The sequence below is a fragment of the Melitaea cinxia genome, chromosome 6 (genome assembly GCF_905220565.1).
Source record: "Melitaea cinxia chromosome 6, ilMelCinx1.1, whole genome shotgun sequence".
Taxonomy (NCBI): domain Eukaryota; kingdom Metazoa; phylum Arthropoda; class Insecta; order Lepidoptera; family Nymphalidae; genus Melitaea; species Melitaea cinxia.
Window position 1 is genome coordinate 7,630,373 of NC_059399.1, and position 18,607 is coordinate 7,648,979.

Here is an 18,607-nt window from a genome sequence, read left to right on the forward strand (position 1 = left end):
TTAAATACAAAACCTTTGGTGCAGTGTAATCACTTTTAACTATTCGTAAAAATTAAGAATTCATAGCGCAAAAGAATATAAGTAGCAAAATGTTAATACAAATGGAATGCAATGCCATATCCATAAAAATAATGATGCGCTTGGTTGAGATAATTTCGAAGGCAGAACAATGACTTGTACGTGAGTGCCAGTTGTCAATATTTATTGTTAAATAAAATCAAACGTAGTATTCCATTTATATATACATATATAAAAAAATAAATTACACCTTGTAAAAGTTTTATGTAAAGAGGTACATTTTTATTGTATTTTAAGTAAAAAAATAAGTATGACAAAAACATTTAAACTTGCTATAGAAGGTATACGATTAGACTGTACTATATCTTAAACGAATACACAACCTTATATCATTATTGCATATTTATAAAACCTATTATTTAAATTATTGCACCAGAATGTATAGTTATTCTGGATACAATTCAAACTAAAAAATAAGTACGTGATCAATGTGCGGGTCACATTGGGTAATCGGGCGAGGTATTATCGAGTCGTTATCAACGGGGCCGCGAGTGTGGAAACGATGTTTAGAGGCGCATATCACTCGCATTCCACGCTATTATGTTCGCGAGATTCCTCGCCATGCTCACTGAATGCCCCCGCTCCGAGTAGCGGCGGATTTTTTGCGTGGCGCGTTCGTAAATCAAACCGGTAAGTAAGTACTTACTCGTACTTATTTCGATAGCTACTTATTTGATGCTGTTGTCAGATGAATCTAATTGCGTTGTTTTAATTTTTCTTAAAAATAAGTGGGATAACTATTCTTAAGCTACTTTAAAGTGCGGTGCTTATTATTGACGATAAAGATATAACGTTAAAAATTTAGCAAGATAGTAAATTAAACTTTATTATAATTATTAGGCGTAGCTTTATTAAAGATAAATATAAAACCAGTGTGAATATTATATACAATTTACATATTTTATACTTACATTTTTTCCCACGATACAACACAATGCAGGGTCGAAAGTTTATATGTTTATCACTTGGCAATAACAAACATGTAAATAACACTTAAGTCTTATTATAGAATTAATGATAGTGCGCTAAGTTATATAGTTAACTTCTAACAATGTTATAAAACCGGCGAAGAATAAAAATCAATATCAAACGATTCGCAAAAACTACGCGAGGTAATGTTCTCTCCAACACACGATAAGTAACAATAATGTTATATAATGTAAAGCAGTATATCGAGTTTTATCGCTTAATATCCATTTTCTTTTTTGTAAACTAAAACAATATTTGTTGTTATTTTATAAAATCCAACTACCGCGCTACGACTCTGTTGACGAAATAGCCGCGTTTGACATTTGAGCCGTGCCCACTGCGATTGGAATTTGCGGAATGTCAAATATTTTCAGTGCTGCCATCTGTGTGACGGAATTTCAACAGCTCGAAGGCGGTTCACATATATGTACTTATCATATATCTAATAATTCGTTATTAAAATTACTACATCGAATGATATTATTATTTTAAAGTTTATTAATGTATTATGATCAAGATTTTTTGAACACAGTTTTTAAAGTATTCATGTTAAATGTCTACTTTGAGTTAACCAATGTTTTGCTTTTTTATTGGAATGCGTCCAAGCTGGTATCGCGTTTTTGAGACTACACTAGCGCAGGCGTGATGGTAAGCCGGGCGTTCGTTTGCGTTTATACAGGGTTATCGACACATGGCGTGGAGGCGAAAAGTAGGGTCGGCTTTCGGTGCGATGCCCACCGTAATATAATAGTCGTTGTGCATGTACCGTGGCCAAACAGGCTATTATTGTTTCGGTTCGTTACTTTAGATAAAATGTTTTATTTGAAACCAAGAATAAGTATTAAGATTCTGTTTTGTGTAGTTTAATATTTCATAGGTACCCATTTGTTGTAGCTTATTATTTACATGAAACTACTTTTATTGAATTAATGCCATCTGTAGGCGGCGCTGGAGAATTTTACGAAACAGGTAAATATTTATTGGATGGAGGAGGATAGATATTATACCTATTTAACTAGGTGTTGATTGTTGAAAATATTTACTACTAGATGCCGCTAACAATGTATAAGAAGAAAAATTAAGGAGAAAAAAGAGAAATAATGATATATTTTATTTATTATAACACAACTTTAAAAAGTTTATATGACACGCTTATAAATAACAGAAAAAACAATAAATATAATACTTTATAAACATATTAATCTTTAAATTTTATTACCTTTAAAGCAGCAACTGAACTAAATGTGGCACATAGGTACCTAACTTATATAGGTATAATAGTTAGTTACAGTGCTTTATAATTACATTTATGTAATTATAAAACACTATTATAATTCCTTACAAAAAGTGTGTTTATACTTATATACGTAGGTAAAAGTTATACTTCATTGGCTAGCTAACTTTACGTTGCTAACTTCTTCTTCGTTGACAACATCAGGGTGTCGGTTTTTTCGTGACGGTGTGTGCGTGCATCGTTTTCCTAACGCGCCAAAGAAGTATAACTTCAAAAAATGATAATATATATATCTATATAGACCATTTATAAATTATATACCGATTAAATAATATAGTGCCCATCGTATATCCAGAGTAAGGAAGTATATTCGTGAATAAATCTATGATCAAATTAGCATTTAAAGAAATATTATCTAAGATAAAGAAAAAATGTAATTCATTCAAAATTAGTGTTTGTCTACCCTTTTTTAAATTAAAAAAATAAATGAAAGTAATCAGGCATATCCATACATCATGTCACATTTTAAGGAGTGAATTTTGTAGCAATAAAGCCAATTTACATTATGAAACTAGTTACATGAAAGTATTTACGAGATATTAATTTTATCAACAATTTCACGTATAAACCTCAAGTTTTACAATGCAATCATCGATTTCACGACACTGAAAGTGTTTTGTGTCTCTCGCGATCTTTCTATCTATCTTCTAATATATAAAATTCTCGTGTTGCGTTGTTTGTAGTTAAACTCCTCAGAAACGTCTTGACTGATTTTCATGAAATTTTTCCTGCATATTGGGTAGGTCTGAGAATCGGACAACATCTATTTTTCATACCCCTAAGTTATAAGAGGGGGGTGGATTAAGGGGCCTAATAACATATATAGGGCAAAACAACGTTTGCGGGGTCAGCTACTCTATATATATATAAAACTGAACGTTTGTCTGTATGTCCTTTGTAGAATCGTAAGTGCATGCAATGCATTTGATCATATCATGATCTTCAGCAAAGTGTTGTGCATGAGCCCACAAAGATTTCCGAGTTGGTACAGCCAAAAAATAAAAAGCGTAGCAACGCGCGCATGGTACAGCTAGTTATTGTATAAAACTTGTGTCATAATATTTTATGATTCAACTGATTTCATCGTCTAAAACAGGGGTGACCAACTAAGAGGGCCGCAAATTTTGAAAAATTATTATACGGGACAAAAGCACAGAATGATGGAAAATAATAAGATTTGATGGTACAAGTAGTGAATTTTGGTGTGCCTTATCTTATATTATTAAACGAGCAATTCTTGTATATATATATATATATATATAATAATAATAATAATAATAATAATAAAGACGTTTATTCACCAAGCATAAAAAAAACAAAAGATTTCTTAGTCTAATTTACAGAGATTTTATAAAAAATGCTGGTGAAAAGGTCGTAGACTCAGCTTATTGCTGCTTTTCAGTCCGCACCTTTACAAATGCTGCCAGCACAGGACGTTAGATTTACATTTAAAAACTAGATAAAGTAACGAAAAAAGTAATGAAAATAGTATTTAATAAAATAAAAAAATAAAAAACCAGCATTAATAAATGAAGTACATTGCCGAAGGTACAAGTAGGTAAAATGGCGAGCCACGTGAGACATACTATACGCTTATAATAAAGTCATAGTTACTACAAATCCAGCTCAGTGAGCGTTTCGTATCAACTGTCTGATGAAATGCTATAGTCGCCTATATCAATGTATTGATAGCTTCACTTTTTGCCAATTTGATTCTGACTTTTGCTGCTCAAGGAGCCATCTCTTGGTAAGGTCACGAAATTTCGAACGAGTTGCAGCAAATCTAATGGGAGGTGGGATGTCGTTCCAACATTTGGAAGCCGCAAAGCGAAAACTACCTCTAAACGCCACTAAACACGGACGAAGTACAATAAGGTTTGCGATACGCGATGACCGATAATTATCGGTGTCGGATGCGTTTAGCCACCTCAGTTTCTGTGCCAAGTATGATGGCCTCTTGTGCTTTCTCAGATCAAATACGATAGTGTTCAATTTAAGAGTACGTCTATGCTTCATATTGAGTACATTAAAACTATTTAGGAAAGGGGTAATATTAGATCCACGAGGAATACTATGGCAAAAACGCATACAGGAATTTTGTACTTTTTGGATCTTCGCTTCAGTTTGTTTTAAAAGACATGGCCCATAAACTACATCACAATAATCCAAGTGGGACAGTATTAGCGCATTGACAAGTTTTTTTCTAACAACAGCACTCAGAAATGGTCTTAACTTATAAAGCATTTTAAGCGAAGCGTAACTATTGGCTATTTTTTTATGAACATGCTCTCTAAATCTTAAAGACCCTTCAAATTCAACACCAAGATTTTTTACTACTTGAACTTCTGGAATAGCACAGTTATATTATATTCAGATTATATATATATATATATATATATATATATATATATATATATATATATAATCTGAATCTCGGAACCGGCTCCAACGATTTTCATAAAATTTAGTATATAGGGGGTTTCGGGGGAGATAAATCTATCTAGCTAGGATTCATTTTCAGAAAATATCGTTTTATCCCTGTTTTTAGGGAGTGAAAAAAATATCGTTAGAATACGAAGGTAAATTTCGCATTTGTCAATTTAGTTGCAATAGCTCGGTGGGAAATCGTCCAGTCGGGATCAACCGAGAAGATCATGGTTCAAATCCCCATGTCCCTTATCAATTATTTTTTCTTTTTCTTTTTCTAATTGCACTCGTTATTTTTTATTTAAATAGGCTGTTCTTATTCTTTATTATTATGTCGGTAAAATCGAAAAATATTATTCATATTTTATGATTATTATTTTTTAATTATTTTTTATTTTTGATTTTTTATATTCATTTATATTTTTTATTATTATTGGTAAAAAAAATATTATTCATATTTTTTAAATAATGTAATTCGTATTTAAATATGATTTTCAGAAAAAAAAAACACGATTTGTTGGAGCGCCTGTGAGTTTTTGAGAAGCAATTACTCTCAACCTTGTAATTGTGTGTGACATGCGTTGGCGCAACGGTTACGCCATGGATTGTGCCTGTTGCGCTGGCGGTTGCGGGTTCGATCCCCGCACGTGACAAACATTTGTATTGGCTATACAGGTGTTTGCCGTGGTCTGGGTGTTTGTGCAGTCCTTGTGGGTCTCCCCACCGTGCTTCGGAGAGCACGTTAAGCCGTCGGCCCCGGTTGTTATCATATACACCTGATAGTGATCGTTACTCGCTTAGTAGGGAATATATCCGCCAACCCGCATTGGAGCAGCGTGGTGGATTAAGCTCTGATCCTTCTCCTACATGGGGAAAGAGGCCTATGCCCAGTAGTGGGATATTACAGGCTGAAGCGTTGTAATTGTGTATTTTGTATCAATTTGTAATTTATCGTTATTTTTTATTTTTATTTTGCGTTAGTTAATTATTAATAATTATGTTTGCAGGCAAACGAAAAAAAACCGATTACAATTATATCGACAAGTAATACAACGTAGGTATACGAAAAAATAGTCAAGAAATACGCATTATCAAAGATTACTCCAAAAGTTATAATCAGATCTCGATGAAATATGACCACATGATAAACATCGGCTTTCGATTAAGTTAAAAATCATCAAAATCACTAAACCCAGTAGTATGTTAAGTATAATATACAGTTATGCGGATTTGCGAGAGTTTCCCTCGATTTCTCTAGGATCCTATCGTTAGATCCTGGTTTCCTTATCATGCTATCACACCAGGGATATCTCCTTTTCACCAAAACAAGAATTACCAAAATCTTTTCATAAACGACGAAGTTATCCCCGAACATACATTAAAATATATATATACTAGCGACCCACTCCGTCTTCGCACGGGTATAAAATATAATTATAGCCTATGTCATTCACTGAAAAATGATTAAAATCGATCCAGTAGTTTTAATTTATTCATTACTGCCCGTGGCCCGTACGCGTTTCTTTAGAGTAAAAGCCGGCCGGAACTGCCGCAAACGCTACGTATCGCAATTTTTCAATCTAATATCTTCAAAAATATTCATTTAAATCATATGCTGTAAAGGGCAATATAGATCTATATTAAATCAACAATGTATTTAAGGTATTTAATTAGATAAGGATTAATGCTGTATTGGTTAAAATCGCTTCGAAAATTAGCCATTATTTGTCGTAAAAAGTAAATGACAAAAAATGTTTTTGTGGGATATCCATAAGAGATAGACATATACCGTAGCGAAGTTTTCTGTAGACCTTTTCAATGTGTACAATACTTAGTACATTATTTGGATAAATCTCGTAGCTCTCAGCCTGCGTTTGCAATGTAAGCGAAAAAAATGTAATTATTTACGACATCACATTAGAAACCTCAAAAATAACAGTATTTCTCCACTATTTAATGGATGTTTTTATACATATAAACCTTCCTCTTCGATCACTCTATCTATTTAAAAAAAACCGCATCAAAATCCTTTGCGTAGTTTTAAAGATTTAAGCATACATAGGGACATAGGGACTTAGGGACAGAGAAAGCGACTTTGTTTTATACTATGTAGTGATATATATATATATATATATATATATATATATATATATATATATATATATATATCGCACCTTCGGTGCAACAAAATCAAAACAGTTCATTTCTTAATTTTACAGGAGAGGACTTTTAATTTTTTTTTTCGCTTTACTTCCTCATTTCTGGATTACTATGGAAATCTTTAATAGTTTATAGTATATATAATAGTATATAGTATATATAATAGTACATAGTATATATATAGAATCTTAATAGTTTACTTTCTTTTCTATAGTTTAATTATCTTATATTAAATTATCAAAAAGTTCTAGACAACAAAAAAAAGTGTCCTGAATTGTGACTATATATATATATATATATATATATATATATATATTGAGTTTTCTACAGCCGAATTGAGTAACCTCCTCCTTTTTGAAGTCGGTTAAAAAAGACTTCATCCAAACCGGCAGCGAATAATTTTAACTCTCTCTTCTACTACTAATCCTTCACGATTTACTAAAAATACCGAGCTGGGCTCGGTCACCCAGGTACTTATAATAATATTGACACTACGACACGGGCCGCACGAAATCTCTATTCGGGCCGCGGTTTGCTCACCCCTAGTCTAAAACTCTAAACGCGACGCGATACTAGTGTCTTCTTTGCTAGTGTTGCAATTCGTGAAAGCGCCTGCACTGAAAGACGTATCTTTTTAGTCGTGATATGGGTGGTAATAGTCGAAAAAATTCATCGTGTTTCCTTACGAGACAAATTTTTCTTAATTTTATACAATAACATGTGTATGACAACATTTTGCAAAATAAAGCTCTGATGTTGGCGGAAGCTATAAATACTGACATATCGTAGATTCCACGTTAGCACTATTTTTAATGACACTATTGTCATAGGTAACAATATAAAAGTACAGTTTATTGTACACCAAAACAGAAATAATACATATCAGATTGATTTGTATTATTTCTGTAAGTATCATAAGGTACAAAGGGCGGCCTTATCGCTGAAAAGCGATCTCTTCCATGCAACCTAGGGACAGATGAATGTATTGAAAGAGTTGTTAATAATAAAATTTTATCATGTATGACACTAGTTTCGTAATGTATATTCGGCTTAATTGATTCATTATCTAACATAGTATTAAATGTAATATAATATATTATTTAAGCTTATTCTAAATAAATATCTTACTAAGGAATCATTCAGGGTATTTTTATTATATTTTATAAATAAACAATTGTTTCTATTCTTTGGTTCTTTTCGAGTATAATAACATTACTTTTCATAATATGATTATTTAAGATGGAATACACACATTTAAATATATACTATAATTAACATTTTTTACATAATACATTAATAACTGATTTTCTAGTTATTTTAAGTTTAAAAAAGATATTGAGGTTGAAAGAAGAAAATATTTTAATATTCAAACAAAATACTTCTAAGATGACGTTCTTAATAAAAATATATTCTCTTCAAATTTGTTATCTTTAAATATTCCATCTCATATTAACATTTGCTTTACTGTTCATATCATCTTTATTTTAACGACACTGCAAGAAAATATTTTAATTAAACAGTACTTATAAGTGTCTTTATTACTTTATATATAATTCTATCCTATTCATAAGGTGTGCTCTCACAAAATATTGTTTTTTTTTTTTTTTAATTAATAAAGGTACTCTAGATAATATTATAATATCGAGTTTAATGATAACTTGGATAAAGATAGCAATTTTATATTTTGAATCCTTTTGTTTTGTCTTGTTTTATACGAATAATGTGTCGAATAATAAAATAGATTTATGGATACACGCGGAAAAAAATATTTAATAATAGCCAAATAAGTATTTTTATAAATATGGCCATATCCCATTCAGTCTTTTTAAAATTCCGATCATTATATCATATTATATATTAAGGATTGATTCTCTATTTATTCTTATCATTGATTTTTTGCCAGGAGCTGTTGTGAGACAATAATTTGTATGCTATTAGTCTAAGATCCGAACTATACATAATATTCATCCCACTATTTAATGATGAAAATTAATTAGAATAAATCGCGAAAGGGTTCGCTGAAAAATTCCTGGCCAGGCCATTGTTAATTAAAAACCGATGAGTTGAAGGAATGAATTTAATACCAACCGAAAGTGTATAAAATCCAATGAAGTCTTTTATTTTTCTGACTTTAACTACTGGATTGGCAGGTATAAGTACTAAAATAACTATAAAATAATTTTCATTCATTACACAGATTGGTTAAATTCGTCTCTAGATCGGATAAACATTAACATAAAGAAAAAATATAAATTAATGATTTAATTTCTGATCCATTCATCACGGCCAAGTTGGATTAAATAATAAGGATCGGTTTTAAGGTTTGGTGGACTTTAATCATAATACTCCGATTGTCAAACTTGGGCGAAGAGCCTAAATCGATTTATTTATTCATTATTATTTAATACATTTTAAATTTTTGAAAAAAGCGAAAAAACACATCATTTTTGTATGAGGTGTAATTAAAAAATTTGTGAACCTATTTACTAAGTTTTCAGACCACAGCGTCAAAAAGATTCAAAACATTTCTTGCAGGTGTTCAAAATATTCCAATAGAATTAACACCTAGTTTAATAAACTACGAAAAATAAGATGTGCGAAAATTCTACTTTCAATTGTAGTACGAATTAAATGTCTACATTTTAATAAAAATAACGCAAAACAACTTATAACACTTCTAATTATAGATATTATTTTCACTAAAAGTCTTTTTTCACTAAAGAACCAATCCAAGTTCTATTTGAATGTTAGGTATTAATCAAATGTCAGTTTGAATTAAAAAAAGTAAAAAAATAAATAAAACATAAATGACCGTGACTTTAAAAGAAGGTTTATAATTTTCGAAACGTTTCAACTGAATGTAGTTTTATGTAAATTCTATGATATATATTTATATAATGATGAATTTCCTCACCTCGAGTGAGGTGATCATACCTTAACAATTATAAATTAGTGTACACATACCCTATCTAGTGGTTAATTATATATTTTCTTACAATAACTTCGATAATTTTTTTGTTATCTCTATTTAGGTATAATTAGACTTAGAACTTCAAGGGGACGGTTCAAACGTGTCAAATAAAATATGGATAAATGATATTTTTTAAACATTGGTGTTTTACACAAAGTACTCAAAGATAATTTTACACATTAAAATATAGGAAGGTTTACAAGGAACTATAAAAGCTGATATTTTTAAACGTTGTAGATAATACTTATAGTTATATACTAACAAATGAACCTCATACAATGATTGTTACTATCATATGCAGATATTAATTTATCTACGTTGAAACAAAGTAAAATTCTATGGCCATTTGTGTTGCTAGAAACACTTCTCATATAGTACCAATATTCAAAATAATTTTAATACAGCAGGTCGTATTTTTCTTAAAAGTAAAAAGCAATTAGGTAATTTAAAATTAATGTAGTGATGTGAGTATCTCTATTATAATATTTGATAGACAGTATATAACATAAACATTTATATTTAAACGAGTACTTTGTACTTCTATTTCCTAGGAAAAAATCTTTTTATAGTAGTAGTCTGCCTGGCATATAGCTACCAAATATTGTCTATCTTCCTAGTATAGACATTATAATAACAGAATTAAAAAGGTTTGAACTATAACATAAAACACAGATATACATATTAAATGTTTTCAAATTTATGAAACTAAGAACGTAAATTACAATGTCTAATAAAGTGTCATCTATGTAGTGACGCACTTTCTAAAAATTCTACATTAATTGCAATGTACAATATATTCTACTAATTAATTATTAAGTATTACTACTAAATTGTTTATGTACTAATTTAATCGAAGTAAACGATATGTCAAAATAAAATGCTCTGTCACATATGAAAAATATTGTTCATTAATGCATCAGGCAGATAGAATATTTTAAAAGAAAGTGTGAGTAGTTTTTTAATAGATTCAATCAAAAATATAACACTTTCATATATCTTTCACGGTCGAAAATTATTTACTTTTTATCATTAAAGTAATACTTTCTGTATACGAATTACTATTTACCTACACGTCCAATTTTAACTTGTCAATAACACCATATTCCTGTGTTCCATTGTAAAATATAGGCACTGTTCTCGTTTACAAACATTTCCATCAAGACATGAAATAGATTCCTCCTGTCAGACGAGACTAGAGATTTGATCACAATAAGAGAAATCAATAAATAGCGCAATTATTAGTTTCCTCTTTGATTTCATGTTTTTAATACCTATGTTTATTTATGTTCGGATTTGTTTTGCTATTTTGTATTTGGAAAAAAAATGTTTTATAATTGTAATGTACGTACTTTCAAACTATTTATGCTTATATATGTAAGATATATCAGCAATTTTGCAGGGATTATATTTTTTATTAGTTATTTTCGAAATGTTTATCACATTGAAAATAACTTTATGTGCATCGGGTGTCAATCAACAACTAATTTTTGAGATTATTTTAAGTTACAAAAGTAAATATATAATTTTGAATAAGCTATCGCCCGGTTTGGGACGGTAAAAGTTATTATAAGTCTAATAATTATGTAAACGGCTAAACTTCAATATATATTATATAAATATAATAAAAGGGTTTTTAATTTTATATATTACTTATAGTATTAATTATGTCAACCGTATGGAACTATAATTGTATTTGTAAAATGATATGTTGCTATATTTTTGTATATACTTATGCAGTAATAAAAATGTACCCTTAAAGTAAATTCTGAATATGGAAGGATTGTATTTTTTGAATAAAATAGGCCATACTGAATATAAAATATTTAAATATTTTAAGCAAAATATCAAAATAGTTGAATTGGTCAGCTCAGATGTCGAAATAATATAGGATCAAAATAACGTTAATATCGTATTGCAAAACCATTCTTACCAAGATTTTTTGGTTTTTATATTTAAAATTTGAAATAATGGAAACACAATATTTAAAGAAACAGTTGTCTGACAAAATTGAGCGGTCGGTCTCCGGACATGACGGGGCGTCTATCGTAATCGTAATCATCGAAAGGTATACCGGTACACGACGTCATTTGCAAGGGTCTGGAAGAAGAGGAAGCTCCACATCTGCAGGTCGTTCGTCTCACTCCTAATGGTCTTTTCCACCACCACATGCCTTCGACGGATGCTTCGTAGCTCGCTTTGTCTGATCGTCTCGCTTCGTACGTGTCGGACCAAGTCGATGTTTCGCTATCACAGGGTGTGACCGGGGCGCTTCGGGTCGGCTTAGATTCGTAATATTTGTTGGATTCTTTAGATAGGGAGCCGCGTCTCTGTAAGTTTAACATAATCTGTATTGATTAAAGTTCGTTTTATACCTTGCAATAGATAATATTTTTTATACGAAATAGAACAATAAATCTATTTCTTGTTTATATATCCACATTGACAATGTCAATTTTTCAGTTGTCAATATCATATACATCAGGGTCAACAGTAAACACAATTCCTTAAAAATAAAATCAAATTTAGGACTGATAGGACTAAAATTTATCTGAAGTAGAGCACAGCAGTAAATATCCTGCTCAAAATTTTCACCATCACAATTGGGGAAGTGCCTCAATACACAGCTTTCAAGGAGTATTGTGTTCCTGCGTTGAGTAAGGTGACCAGAGGCCAGAGTTCCTGGGGGATTGGGAGTAGGGTCGGCAACACGCTTACGATGTTTCTGGATTTGCAGGCGTCTATAAGCTAAGGTATTCGTTTACCATCAGATGAGTGGTATAAACTGGTTTGCCGATCTAGTTGTATAAAAAAACATATACCTATATTATGCTTTAGTTTTTCTCACCTTCATGACATGGAAGTGGGGTAGCTTAAAGCGTCACACCTCCTGTAAGAACTTGACCGGGCACACACCTTGACGGTTGTCACCGGAGCGAATCATCACCATGCCATCAACTTCGTCGCCCACTTGAATAACAATCTGATCACGAAGCAACATCAATCCATTATCACCGTCAGATACCTGCAAATGTTTTATAGTATTTTTCTGAATATTATTTTTTAGACTAATCTCATATCGCAGGGTTGCTTAATATTGAAATTTGTTACGAAATAACTACAATATGTATTCTTAATATCGTACTTTACGATTACGAGATATACATATCCTGTTGAATCGTTGTGATAAAAAATAATATTGCTCTACGAACTTTATTCAAAACATTAGGTATATCAGTTTAAAATATTTACCGACCAAAATACCTACTGACGGGTTGTTAAAAATATATATATTAAACTTATTAAGTGCCTAAATCCATTACAAAAAAATATTAACGTGTAATTTCAAGAAATTAATACCTGCAGATTGTGAGTAACTTGCAGAGGTCTTTCTCCCGCTTGAAGCTTAGTACAGTACTTCGATGGAAAGTACCCAATCTTGCCGAGACATTTTCCCTTCCACCAATCCGGATCAGATGTATCGATGACGGTAACCTTGTAGCCCGCTTTCAGGTCTAACTCATCGGCGTGTCGCGATTTGAAGTTGTAGAGAATCACGTACAAGTTCGTTGGCAAGAGTCGTTGATGTTTCTGAAGTGAATGTTATGTACATTATGAACGACGCTGCATAAAAGTTCGAAGGACTACCGTATTCATATGTTTAAGTGTACAGTAAATAATGTTCGATATTGTTTCGATTTATTTCGCTGGCTTTGTGTAATTATTGAATTTTTATCTTGTTCCAATCTTTTCGATTTATTTTCTAGTAGTTCCTCAGGTAGCGGTTTTTTTAATTATTATTTTATTGACTTGACTATTATTTCATCGATCTACGTTGTATATACCTCGTAACTTGATACTGTTGGCTCGATTTCAAAAATTTTGTTTTCTTATTAATCGAAAGGTGGTGCTTATTGGAACGAAGTTCCTTACAGCAGGCTGGACATTTGGCTGGGCGACCGAACTGAGAAAGATGTGAAACTAAAACCGTAAGAAAAATATATAACGGAAGTGACGTAATATCAGTCACACGACTGTATAATATGACGTTTGTAAAACAAAAATATTACTAGTAAACTTTTTAAAATTATTTATGTAATTTTATGCTGTCGACAAAAATAAATAAAGACACATATTTTTTTTTATTTCACTCAATAGTTTGAATTAATATTATTATTATTATTTTGTTTGATTTATTTTATTTTACAGTATTTATTATTTTCTAAAATACTAAATTTCCTAAATACTTTTAATTACTTAATAAAAACCAATCAACAAAATTTAAAAAAAAATCAAGAACTAGAAAATATATATAAAATTCAACATTTTTTTTTCAAATTGTGTAGCTTCTATACTATCCGAAGGAACTTTGTTCCTACCTGGTGTCCTATGACACCACATAATTTTATTTACTTACTTAAGTACTTTTTAAGTTATCGCTAATAATACGTATTTAATTGACTGTTTTACCGCCTACTTACGTCGTATTACTTGTCGATATGATTGAAATCGGTTATTTTCTTTTGCGAGTAAATAGCGGATGTTTTTTTACAGAGGTATAGAACTTTAAGTTGGCAACACTTTTTTAAATGGAAGGCATTATGTCAACTGTCTAGTGATTTATGTTTATTGTTTGGTTTGGCATATCAACATAGACATGAATAGACAGATGCCTGAAAAATGCTTCTCAAACTGACACAAACAACTAAAAGCTATTAAGCAAAGAACTGAACTGAACAATGCTTTCAAATTGTGCAGATTTATTTTGAAAATCATAGTTCTGTTCAAAATATGCATCGCGTACTACGTCCACTTTATGGTCAACATAATCGTTCATCAGAGCAATTAATTCGATTAACTATGGAAAGTTTTCGCACGACTTCGTCTATTCTAAATGATAATTCGCATCCATAGACATGTCGTACAGTGAGTACAGAAAAAGTGATTGCTGCTGTGGAGCGTAGCGTAGAGGAAAACCCGAATCAGTCTATTCGCCATCGTGCACAGGAATTGGATATGTGTCCATCCACTTTATGGAAGATTTTGTGGAAAAATCTTGATTTGCGTGCTTAAATACAAAATCCAACTCGTGCATGAATTGAAGCCACACGAAGCAAGGTGTAGATTCGGTGAATGGCCCAAAACAAGATTACCGTTGACCCCAATTTTGATACGCGAATTTTGTTAAGCGATGAAACTCACTTTTTCTAATGGATACGTCAATAAACAGAACTACCGTAGGTGTGATGAAAATCCTCAAGTGTATGTTGAGACACCGTTCCATCCAGAAAAACACTGTTTGGTGTGCTTTATGGGCTGGTGGAATTATTGCTTCGTATTTCTTTAAAAACGATACTAGTCAGAACGCTACAGTCAATGGTACCGCTATACGGGCATAAATGTTGGAAAAAGTCCTCGAAAATTGGACCTCCAGATTAGATTACGTCCGATCCAGCCGCGGCGGTCATATGCCAGAAGTCATATTGAAATTATAATACCAAAATTATCTTGCGAATAAATTTCATGTCAATAATAATAGTATTTGTTCGCAAACGAAAAAAAAACCGACTTCAATTATATCGACAAGTAATTCAACGGAGGTAGACAAAAAAAAATTGTCGAGTAAATACACGTTATCAAAGATTACTCAAAAAGTAGTTATTAGATCTCGATGAAATTTAAATGTGACTACAAGATAAATATCAGCTTTCGATTAAATTAAAAATGATCAAAATCGGTACACCCAGTAAAAAGTTATGCGGTATAATACAACTTAGGTCGACAAAAAATAGTCAAGTAAAAATGCATTATTAGATATAACTCGAAAAGTTGTTGTTAAATCTCAAATAAATTTAAGTGGGACCAAACGACACACACCACCTTTCGATTAAAAATTTTTTTGTCGAAATATGTCCATCCAGTCAAACTTTCTGAAGTAACATACATAAAAAAAACAAAAAAAAAAAACAGTCGAATTGAGAACCTCCTCCTTTTTTGGAAGTCAGTTAAAAAAATCATCTTATAAAAATATCCTATCAGATTATTCGAACAACGTATTCTCGATAACTTAGATTATTAAGCGGCGTAGAGGGTTGGTGTTGTTAATCTATACAGAAGCCTAATAAAAATAAGTTCAAGGAATCATAAGAAATGTAGTGCTTATTTACTAGAAAATAATAAAAGATTTTAAATCTGAATTTCAAATTTTACAGTATTATTAAAAACGAGTGTGCTTTAGACTGCACGATAAACTTCCGTTCGTCTCACCCGACCACACCTTTCGTAACGTTCTCGTCACGCATTCGCCAGCTTACTCCCCAAATCAAGCCTGTGTACAGAAGTTTTAGGTACTTTAAAAATACTCACGTTGTATTGCTTGACTGGTGAGGGGCACGGACTGGCACTATTGGATGACAAACTCTTATCGGGTTCGTCAGGCAGTTCAACGCTGTTCATGCGGCCACCTCTAGCGCTGAGAAGTCGTCGGCTTTGTACTGGAGACGATGGCGCTGTATACGATCGTTATAGGTTTTATAGAATTATGAAGATTAAAGCGATAAAAAACTTGATTAGTTGTTTTATTCAATTGAAACAAAAATCAACAGCTTTTAGTGTGTTAATACCAATTATCAATTTTTTAATTATTATCATTTGTGTCAATATTTCTGTTTAATTCGGCAAATGTACGAAGCCAAAAAAAAAAAAATCTTTAAAAGTTGATTGAATTGAAATGTAAGACCACACTTTTATTAGATCTCTTCAGGATCGTCCAATTTTTTAGTACTTACGCATAAAAAGAAAAGACAATCTTTTTTGCGTGTCGTTATTTAAAATTCCTTTCGTTTACTTTGTCCTTAAATCATTTGTTGAAGGTCAAACCATATAAAAGAAATTCCAAAACGTAAATCTTAGGTTCGACTTAAGTTTATTGTTATTTGTACTACGTAAAATTTTAACGTAACTCCAAGTTATTACCGGTTATTATTTAATTTTTTTCTCAAGTATAACTAGTTTGGAACTAAGTATTAGTTATGATATTGAAATAGTGTCGGTAATATTTACACAAATAAAAAAATCAAATATAATCTGTATATTGTGTTTCTAATTCTCGTTAAAATCGTTACTGGTTACTGATAAACATGCTACACTGTAATAACGACGATCACAAACAAGTTATTTATACCAACTTATCTTTAAGGCAAACAATGCTGTACCTATTTAATCACAATAATGAATTTCGTTATCGTTGACAAGCGTTTTTATGGCATGATTTTGTATTATAATAAAATAATGTACATCTTTGTATGCCTTTTATAAGCAGTTGCCAAATTACATTTACAACTAGTAACTAAAATAAGAAAGTAAATTACTTCCCACTTGTGTTACATTGAATATCAATGATATGTTATATTTGTGGTCAACGTACATGACTGAGTATGAGCATAGTGGTGAATCATGGGGTTACTTATTTTATAAGAGCCATATCTCATGCAATGCGTTCTGTAGTCACCTAAAATAAAATAAATGCAAGTTAATAATGACATGCAAAAATAAAGTAAATCAGCGATAAATAGAAGATAGTACATACATCTTTTCTTTGTTGTGAGGCAGGTTCAATATAAAAATTCTGTATATTTTGCCAAATAAAAAAACAATATTATTAACCAAAGAAGAATTTTTTTTGAGACTTAGACTTTTGGGTTACCATTGAACGACGTAGAAAGCGCATTATCAGGAAATTTCAGTAGTGTGTAGACGGCAACAATTAGCTAATACAGACACAAGCTAAGCCAAGGGAAAAATAGTGGTGTACATTTAACACAGCTTGTGGATACAAGACATCGCTTTTAGACATCACATAAATTTCTGTTCGAGACCAAAAAACCCAATATTATTAAATTTTGACAAAATAATAAGCCATCTTTACAATATATTATTACATATTTTTTCAAAAACAATTGGTATAATTTATTCAAGTATTTGTTATAATTGCAAAATAAGTGTGCATTTTTGTGTAATTGTCAAACAGATGGCGTTTGAAAATATAGCTGAAACGATGCCAACACTATGTTGCACTAAACAACCGCCGGGGACGGTTCATGTTAAATATCTAACAAGATCAATAAATTTCGACTCATTAACTTCAGTACGTAATATAATATGCTTAATATACTACAATATTTATAAATAAATAGTTATTAACCGCATGTTATATTGCGAAGACGGCTATGTTTTTAAGGATTTATTTTAAGATCCCCATCAATTGCAATAAAATCTTGCAATGTGTAATTTGAAAGGCAGTTTGTATTAATAAAGGTTTAAAGTCATGGGTTTTTTTGACCTCAGTTGTAATTAATATCGATGGTCGTACATAGTACTCTGCTACCCTGTGCAGGCTGGTCCCGCGGGCGACGTCTGAGTTCTCCGCACTCCGGCGAATCCAGTGACAGGCTCTTCATCCTAAGGTTCAACTTTTGGCGTCTCGGCGAATGCGGTGCTATAACAGTCATGCATTATGAGCATCAGGCACTTACCGCTACGACCTACACATTCTCCATTTCTGACTTGCGCTTTATGTAAATGAAATGAGATACTATTATGTCTAGTGAGAACATTTTGCAAATTTTTGTACTTCATTGAAACTAAGCTCGATTAAATACTTCAACCTTAAGTGAATCGATTATATTTTAAATGTAATGTAACCTAGCTAT

The 18,607-nt window shown here is 31.4% G+C and overlaps 2 protein-coding genes and 1 long non-coding RNA gene across 3 annotated transcripts in view; 1 reads left to right on the forward strand and 2 right to left on the reverse strand.

Moving 5' to 3' along the window:
* LOC123654296 (transcription cofactor vestigial-like protein 4) overlaps positions 1 to 1,385 on the reverse strand; it is a 31,012-nt gene extending 29,627 nt beyond the window's left edge. Inside the window, exon 1 of the mRNA XM_045590210.1 lies at positions 990 to 1,385. The gene's annotated coding sequence lies outside the window, so the exon portion shown is untranslated. The remainder of the gene's footprint in view (positions 1 to 989) is intronic.
* Positions 526 to 18,572, forward strand: LOC123654300. Its single transcript, XR_006743222.1, has 2 exons — positions 526 to 708; positions 18,292 to 18,572. It is a non-coding gene; the product is annotated as an uncharacterized LOC123654300 (long non-coding RNA).
* The window catches only part of LOC123654298, a 139,718-nt gene continuing 132,818 nt past the window's right edge, over positions 11,708 to 18,607 (reverse strand). Inside the window, exons 15-20 of the mRNA XM_045590213.1 lie at positions 18,268 to 18,393; positions 17,323 to 17,406; positions 16,263 to 16,405; positions 13,257 to 13,487; positions 12,745 to 12,921; positions 11,708 to 12,226 (exon numbers count right to left, since the gene is read on the reverse strand). Coding sequence (XP_045446169.1) covers positions 12,778 to 12,921; positions 13,257 to 13,487; positions 16,263 to 16,405; positions 17,323 to 17,406; positions 18,268 to 18,393 — 728 coding nt within the window. The 3' untranslated portion in view covers positions 11,708 to 12,226; positions 12,745 to 12,777. The remainder of the gene's footprint in view (positions 12,227 to 12,744; positions 12,922 to 13,256; positions 13,488 to 16,262; positions 16,406 to 17,322; positions 17,407 to 18,267; positions 18,394 to 18,607) is intronic.